This window comes from Saccostrea cucullata, unplaced genomic scaffold (assembly GCF_032062105.1).
Source record: "Saccostrea cucullata isolate Sc308-1 unplaced genomic scaffold, CSIRO_AGI_Scuc_v1 ctg18669, whole genome shotgun sequence".
Taxonomy (NCBI): domain Eukaryota; kingdom Metazoa; phylum Mollusca; class Bivalvia; order Ostreida; family Ostreidae; genus Saccostrea; species Saccostrea cuccullata.
Window position 1 is genome coordinate 936 of NW_026940154.1, and position 8,845 is coordinate 9,780.

Here is an 8,845-nt window from a genome sequence, read left to right on the forward strand (position 1 = left end):
ATACTGGGGGATAAAATAAACCCAAACGATTAGGTTAAAGTTTAAAAAGGGTCAAAGATCATCGCTTGCCAAACTAGACGAATTTGATATTGTGAAGTTATCTCCCGTTGTTGATGTGACATTCAGTTACTGCCAATACTGGTGCGGATCCAGAATTTTTTTTCGGAGTAGGGAGGGGGTTCACATCTCAGTCAAAAAATTCCAGCCCAGAATTTCCTGAAAAGCAGGAGAAAAAAAACCTGAAAACAAATAAACAAAATAAAAACAATGATATTGGGGTCAATGTTTTCTAAGTTAGGGGGAGGATGTTCAAAGTCATTTTTTATTTGCTTCAGTATATAGTCTTGTTTAAATAACAAAGCAAATTCCAGGGGGGGGGGTCCAATATCCCAACCCACTCCCTGTCCCTGAAATAACAATCTATTTTGTGATTCCAATTACAGTAAATAGTATATTTTTTTTCCATTTGACTAATTATACATATTTTGTTTCTTGTGTTTATATTATGTCTGTCTATTTGTCTTCAGAAATTCTAACCTTGCCCATAAGTTTTAAGTGGGATGGGCTATACAAATGGCTTCCACATTTTATAGGTTTATTTCTTGTGACAATCAAGACCTTTTATTTGGGTACCATTAATTTTTACCTCTGATCGCTTGACCTAGGATACACATTTTTACAAGAAAAATACCAAACTTTAAACTTGGCCTAAATTTTGATCAGTAGGTGCTAGGGCTTTCATGCTTAACATGTGTATTCATTGTGAACTGTCAACAGGTATAAATATGTTTACCTTGAACTCTCTGGGTCAAGCCTTGACCCTAGAGTTTGAACCACTTAAAAAAATTAACCTTGGCAATTAACTTTTGAACAGGAAGTACTAGGGATTACTCATTTCACATGTGCATTCCTTGTGACAAGACTTATAAAAACAATTTTAACCCTTTGACCTTGACCTTTGAGTTTGACATATATTTGAGAAACTTCAACCTTCGCCATACCCTAGACTTCCATACAGGGACATCAGTGTTTCAAAAACACATCTTGTCTTCATTATTATATGGTGGTGTCTCCATATGAGAGAAAAGAGAGATGTATTCACAACAAACAAACAAATTACGAAAGAAAATATAAAACAGGAATATGTTGGTCATGCATATCTCTGCATGAAAAAAAAAAAACAGCTTTTCAAATACTGTAACCATATTGTAACCCTTTCAAAACACTCATTTGAGCTTTTCTGGTTTCCTTATCATATAACGTCTGTTGTGACGTGTCGTTCATCTGTTTGTCTAAAAACTTTTTACATTCTTAACTTCTCTAGAACCACTGGGCCAATTTTACCCAATTCATATAGAAATATGTACATTTGTATGTCAGACTGTCCTTCTGTCTCAATAAATTTAACCTTGGTCATCACGGTCATATCTACTGAATGAGAAGAGACGAGGCATTCATATTAAACTTATGTACAGTGAGGTTGCCGATATCGAATCACTTAGTAAATTTGCTTGGATAGTTCGTACCTGAGTTCGAATTAAATTCATACTACAACATTGTTTGGTGGTACTATGTTTGACGTATAACATCATATATATTTCCCCAATAACCGATGATTAAATAAAAAGATATATCTGAACTGTGATGAACGATGTTTTCTCCTTTAGCGGATCATTTTCTCCATTACCGAATCACGTGACATACAGCTGATTCTCTTTGTGAGGGGCGGTGTCAAAATACACTTTTTACGTTTTACAAGGTCTGTAAACATGATAAAATATAAACAAGAAAAATAGAAAGGCTAATATAATTTTTTTGAGTAGTGTTCATTTTATTGCACCCGACAAATAATAATAAAAAAGCAAACAATGAATTCATTTTAAAAAATGACTAGTTGATAAAAAAAAACGACTATCTTGGATCTACAAAACAAAAAAATCAATTAGTTTCAAGTTAATCTAAGTCATCATTATTATTAAATGAGGAACAAACTTTCCTGTAATTATAAACACAGATGAAAGGATACAGGAAAAAGGACATGCATAACAAAAAAATATTTGAGGGCTCAGTGATACTAAACTTGGGATAATAAATTCTGTTTCTTATTTAGTCATGATTTGTACTGTTCCGTTGCACCATCCTCTTCTAATTTTTAAAAAAAAAAATCTTTCAATTCATTAAACAAATTTCACCATCTACATTTGCAAGTATATACCTGCAGGGAAGAACAACAACATCCCCTTCCTTATTAGGTTCTGGCCATGGATGAAAACTTGGCACTGATTGTCCAGTCACTTTAGCATATACATGTTTTTTTTACCACCATCATCCAAAATGGTAAAAAAATGTGCAGAAAGACACCTGGGTACGTCTGATAGGTAGCCCAGCTTTGTCACTAAATGTTACTTTCAGTTGGCCTTTTTCATCTGTAATATCATTATGAATTATATGTTGGGAAAATTTATTCAATGGCGGCAGCCACACCGAGACAAGCATTGTCATCTTTGATGTTTGAATATTCCCTGTCAACAAGTAAACGAGTTGGAGGAGATGTAAAGGGGAGCGGATTTTAAAGGCATGATAGCCTTTCACAACACATTTGTCAATTATAACTTTTCTTGAAGCTGAACTCTTGGACTTCACCATTCCAACATCCACAGTAGGCTGAAATGGGAATGAAAAATATCTGTGAATATCTTAAAATCTAGAAAAAGTAGTACAGTACTGTACATGTAATACACAGAGTTACATCACTGATCAGAATTTCAAGTGTATAAATTATAACCTCACATGGACTATATTTATACTAGTACAATTCATTGTCAGAATCCATCAGATTTCTACCTGTTACACTTTTTATTTGTTGAAAGCAGTGTGTTAATGGACAGGGATCTCCTGGTTTTGAATTATGAATAAAATTATAAATACATGCAACATCAAGTAAATAAACGCCCACTTAAATTTTGGAGCATTTTGGACACACAAAGCTTTCATTCACATCAATTTCATAAGATAAGCAGTCTGTGTGCACCCAACTGTCACAGGAATCACACTGGACCCAAAGCCTCTCCAGTCCTAACTCTTCATCCTCTTGTTCTGTACCTTGACATGCTTGGCAAAATGGTTTGGTAACAATGTCATCCTGTTCTAAGCCTACAGTTTCATCACTGTCACTGTCACATGTCAATTTTCTCAAACTTTTTGATCTCCTCTTGTGACATACTTTACTTTTCTTATTTTTTTTCTTTTGGGTAGTTTTCTTTTGTTGTCTTGCTAATTTTTTATGTACTGAAGTTTAGCTTTTTTTTTCTTTCTTGGCAAAAGACTTAACTGTCTCCAGTTGCTTTAAGGAGAATTGTCTGATACTTTCTGGAGAGGTCAGGTGATCAGGACATGTGTCTAAAACAGACAGCCGTGTTCTCGTTGAACAGTTAGTAGCCTTAGGGTAGACCAAACTTTCTGTTAACACAGGAGACATCGGCACATCACCAGTATCTGAAAGTTCTCCGATTCCATCACTGTCTTCTTGAAGATAAGACTGTACAGGCTGTTTGGTGTCCAACTGTAACACAGCTGCATCAGCAAGCAATTCAAGTCCTGATGTGCTACATGTATGTCTGCTCTTTTCTTTCAAATCTCTGTCATGTGGATATGCTTTTTCATGCAACTTTTTATACACATCAAAACAAGGTGACTGTCTTTCAAGATCAAGGCCTTCTTCTATTTGATACGCATAACGTTGTCGGACAGGAGTGGAAAGGGTGTTCTGAAAAACCTCAAGAGCTCCTTTGGCTTTCTCCTGTTCCCCAGATTCTTCTTGACTATCAGTCCTTGTCTCCTCAATATCTATACATACATTTGCTGCTTCATCATCTGTGTAAGTTAGTGACGGCTTCAGCATCTCACGCGTAATGACTGTACTGTCGACAGGATATATTCCTGCAGATTTGAAAGCATTGATTACAGTTAATGGTTTGTAAAACTGTAAGAAGGTCTCTGACAACTTTATTGCAAAATTATCTTTCCCAATAGTTTTTCCTGGATTTTCTCTACAGTACTTTCTTGATGTAAGGTGCCACTTTGATTTGAGAGGTCCAAAAACACCTTTATCAAGCGGTTGCATTAGGTGAGTTGCGTTTGGCAGAATCCTGTATAACTCAATGCCTTTTGATTTCGCTTTCATGAAAACGTCATGATCGACATGACTACTTACGCTGTCAAAAAGAAGCAAAACTGGACGCTCTACCCCAGCATGTCGATCAAAATGGTCCACAAACTTGGAAAAGGTTGCTCTATCCATCCACCCTTTCTTTGTATATGCAATATCAGTTCCATCTAAAGACCCATTGAGAGGATTATAACCCCTTGGCTTAGGTTCTGGGTAAACAAGAAATGGAGGCATCATTTGCCCAGAGGCACTGCCACAGAACATCACAGTGAGACGTTGTTTCCCAAAGGAAATGTGAGGCACACCCAGGTCTCGTCTAGTTGGCCCTATGACTTTACTTTTGTTGCTGCCCATATTGAAACCTGTTTCATCTGCATTCCATATTTTGTTTGGCTTGTCAATCAGATCAATGCTCAGCAAAAAATCTCGAAATCTGTCATACCATGCATCCACTTTTTCTTTGGTGACCCGAGATCTCTTTAGCTCCAGTGCAGTCTCTACTCTTTGATTGATAATGTGGGAATTTCTATTCATAAATGCATAATACCACTTTTTGCCTGGTCTTCCATTTTTGAATGGCACCTGACGTTTTTCCTTATTAACAACTGTCTGCACAAAGTCTAAAAACTCGCACATCCTCAAACCCATACCCCTTTGAGACATTTCACAAAGCCACTTTGCCATGGCTGTCTCTTCTGATTCGGTGAATACTGGTGGTTGTCCTTTCATTTTATATTCGTTGACTTCGCCCGTCCATCGTCTATATAAAAATGAATAGGACAACCCATTCTCCCCTGCTGCTTTCCTTATTGATTGATTGTTTTTACTTACATCATACAGTGCCCTTCTGACTTTCTCCCTTCTCTGTGGAGACATTCTCTTTCCACATGTTTTGTACTTTTTGGTGATTTTTGCTGCTGATTTTTGATTTGGTGTATGTCCACCACCTTTATTGTAAACTTTTTTGGGGGGCATATCTGAAAGTTCATATAGTTATTTAATGTCAGTAAAAGAAACAAATTATTTTGAGCTAACAATATTATGTTAGCAGGTCAGTAATATAGTGTTATATTTTAATGGATTGCAGCATTACTGGGAAACCAAAATTGTTTAAATTGTTACCAAATGCAGAAATTTTCTACGAACGGGGAATGTAGTGCATTTTAAACTTCTGTTGTTTATTTTATTGCAACAGGTGTTTAAAAAAAAGCATGCGAAAAATTAAAATTTTGACATGATCCCTGCATCTCCTTATCTTGTAGCAGTGATTCGTAATTGGAAACTTCACTACCTACAACTTTATAGCTAATACAATTATTCGCTGATTAAGAAATTGTTTGATACTTTCGGTGCTTTTAGACACATAATTTTATTAAACATCTGTACCAAATTTGCTTACCGACAACGATCCATTCAACTTGGCGCTCAACCGAAAAGTGAAAGTTGTCTGCTGGATACACGCTTCTAGTCTGCGTCACGAAAAAGCTTGTTTATGTTTGTTAAAAAATTACGACATTGTACAGGTTTAATTTTAATAATTTCATGATAAGTAACAAAGGCGAGAGTAATACAGCATGACAGGATAGGTTAAGCTAAGTATTGGAACTTGATAAGAAAAATACAGAATTTTTATCTGAAAGTGATTCGGTAATGGGGGCGATTCGTTAATGGCAACCTCACTGTACTAGTATTTACCTGTGAGAATGGCATGTTTTTTTTTTTACATGTGACCTAGAAGTTTGACCTACTTGCAGAAAAATTAAATTGTTATAAATTCATCATTTTGAAAGAGAAAAGTTAGGGCATTCATATTATAATATTCAAAGCTAATTCACTCTGAATTAGCTGCTTTTATCGAAGAAAGTGCATAATTGCTTTACCTAAATCTCATTACTTATTTCTAGTGATTATTGTTCTTGTCAAATATTTAGTTGATTATTCCCCCTTTTAATAAAAACACCTGAGGGCGCTTTGGTTGCAACTTCCTTTTTCAATATTCCAGCATCATCTTGGGTTGGTAAAAATTTTCCAGCTTGTTATTGTGTATTATAAATTTGAAACAGTCATTGAAAATATTAACTGATTTGGAGAAGGCATTTTTAAAAGCTTTATTTTCAGCTTTTATGCTAGGATTAGGTATATTTAGCCTATTGTCCCCGATGTTAATGGATTTCCTGGGGGGAGGGGTAGCGTGGACATTATGTAAAGCTTGTAAGATGTGGTCTTAGTTATAAATAGAGGATCTAATTAGATAAAAATGTATTTAAAATACATAGTTAAATGGCCGGGGGGGGGGGTCGCCGCCAAGCCTCCGCACCATCGTGGGCATAGATTCAATATTAAGATCGGGACAGGGGGGTAACTCTCGAAATTACATGCCGATACGGATAGCTATGATCGATATATTAAAACTAGGGTCGATTGCACTTACTAGATTGATTTAATATCTAATATTTTAACACGATTTTTTCTATACCCCGAAATTATCCTAGTGTTTGCTGAGCGATCTGACAAGTGATGTTTTCCGGATTTGGTTTTGTTGATTAGTTTAAACATTCAACTTCCAGTTAAGAAAAACACTTGACTTTCACTTCAGTTTTAGCCCACTAATTGACTAAATATTTTATTACCTGTGAATCGATTTCATAAAAGGTAAGTGGGATCAAGAACAACAAAGATATTTCTGTCCGTCAAGACAATATCAGAATTGAAACTTTATAAATTTAGTTTATGGCATCTTTGAATGTTGTTAGGCTTGATGACAATTTGACAAGTAGGATATTTAGACTATGCACTTAATTTTAAATTGCTTTTATCCTCCATGATTTGCTCGTCGATGAACAACAATTCAGGGGTTCCATTTTTAATGGTAAATTCAGGAAATAAAATATAATTAATGCACTGAAAGCAAGTTATTTATTGTTAAATTTGCTTTAATATAATCATGACCTCTTGTAAAGCAGTCTGACATGGGAAATTTATATTCACTTGTTATTTACCTATTGTTAATTTTATGAAATACAATTAGGTAACATTATTATTACTTAAATTACCATGATTGACACTTGACATGGTTCTCAACAGCGTTTGACATAACCTTGCACCTGACCGCCCAAGATGCACATTGAAGCCCATCTGGCTGAGTAAAGTAAAAATTTCCCATAAATTAAAATTCTGATTGATATTTAAAACTCTGCAATCAACTATTACTGGTTCCAAATTGTAACAAGCAAATGGGTAGAATTCATCATGCAGCCTATAGGTCAGGAATCGAATATGTAGCGAATCAGCCCTATTCACATTTTTGCTCTAAAATTTTCAAAGACAAATTATTTTTTGCGGGTTAGTACTTTTTTGGCAGGGCAGACAACTTCAACTAGCAATCAGCTGTGCATGCTCAGCTTATTTTACAGTAAAAAAAAAAAAAAAAAAAAAAAAAAAAAAAATTAAAAAGATTTCAGATAAAAATAAGGTACATTCTAAATACAATTTAAAATTTTTCTCTTAAATATTTTGGATGGTTTTATCAAATTCTAGCCAGATAAATATATACCCGCTTCCAGCAGGACCGTCGTGCTCATGTAGAAATCTGGAACACATCATACATGTAGAAGTCTGATGTTAATTCCTGGTGTAGGGTTTCGCCTAACTTGTGTAAACAGTTTTATTTCTGCTATCATAATATATCCTTTTGATCTTTCTTTAAATTTATAGGTAGTGTTTTACGAGTTTAGGCACCATACAGTGTTTTCCCTTTATTTCAAAGTAAGGGGTTAGAGATCGGTTGTAACAGGCTAGGAACTGATGTTTATGAACAAAATCTCTGTGGACCTAACAACAAATTTTGTTTCGAAACGGCATTCTTGTCAATTGAAGCGGTCAATTTGCCTGGTAACCAGTTCTTAAGGAAAACACTGAATCATACTTTTAATGCAACTCTGATGTGCTAGACTGTAAAGACAGCCTAAACAGTTTAACAAAATGGACAATTTCAGTTCATGACAATATAGATCTATCTAGCTGATTCCCTTGTTAGCAACAATGTTTATTTGAAATATCGTTCATGAATGTTCTAGACAGGCATGCATGTATGGGTTGCACATTGCACAAGTTTTATATGATTTTCATTACATTCATAATAGCCTTTACACTAAAATCAATTTTAAATACATTAATTCCCCAAAATAAAGCCCATTGTCCATATAACGATTTTTATAAATAACAGGATATTATTTAATCTCGGAATAATTATTTATCTCGGAATTCAAGTAAATCATAATTTCAGGTGTAGTGCCTATATGTTACCTTAGTTTTTCTCGAAATATCAGTTTCCACTGTAGTAGATGTTGACTAAGTGGGTAAGTGTGTATATGGGTACCAAATATATCTAACTGAAATATGTTGACTAAGTGGGTAAGTGTATATATGGGTACCAAATAAATTTAATGAAATATTGCAAAGTTGTTGTTTTTAAATATTTTTTTTCATGTTTCTGTTCTCTTTTAATTTCAAATTTTCATTTTTTTTTTAATCATTTTTTCTGCAATAGTTTGGTATTGTGTAGTGAATCTGATGTTATGCTTTAGGGGTTAGTCAGTTTCCCATGCACAGCATGGACTAACCCATTTGCGCATGCGTTACTCTCGGGGGTTAGTCAGATTTCCATGCATCGCATAG

General features: G+C 34.8%; 1 protein-coding gene across 1 annotated transcript; it reads right to left on the reverse strand.

Annotated features, from left to right (window-relative positions):
• Positions 1–3,295: 3,295 nt before the first annotated feature.
• Positions 3,296–5,761, reverse strand: LOC134254888 (uncharacterized). Its single transcript, XM_062737419.1, has 2 exons — positions 5,568–5,761; positions 3,296–5,145 (listed from the first exon to the last, which is right to left on the reverse strand). The coding sequence occupies exon 2, from the start codon at positions 5,141–5,143 to the stop codon at positions 3,296–3,298; it is 1,848 nt and encodes a 615-aa protein (XP_062593403.1). The 5' UTR covers positions 5,144–5,145; positions 5,568–5,761.
• Between the last annotated feature and the right edge of the window lie 3,084 nt (positions 5,762–8,845).

Bases quoted from the DNA above. Each gene is read 5' to 3' on its own strand.
- LOC134254888 (XM_062737419.1), bottom strand. From the start codon at position 5,143: ATGCCCCCCAAAAAAGTTTACAATAAAGGTGGTGGACATACACCAAAT.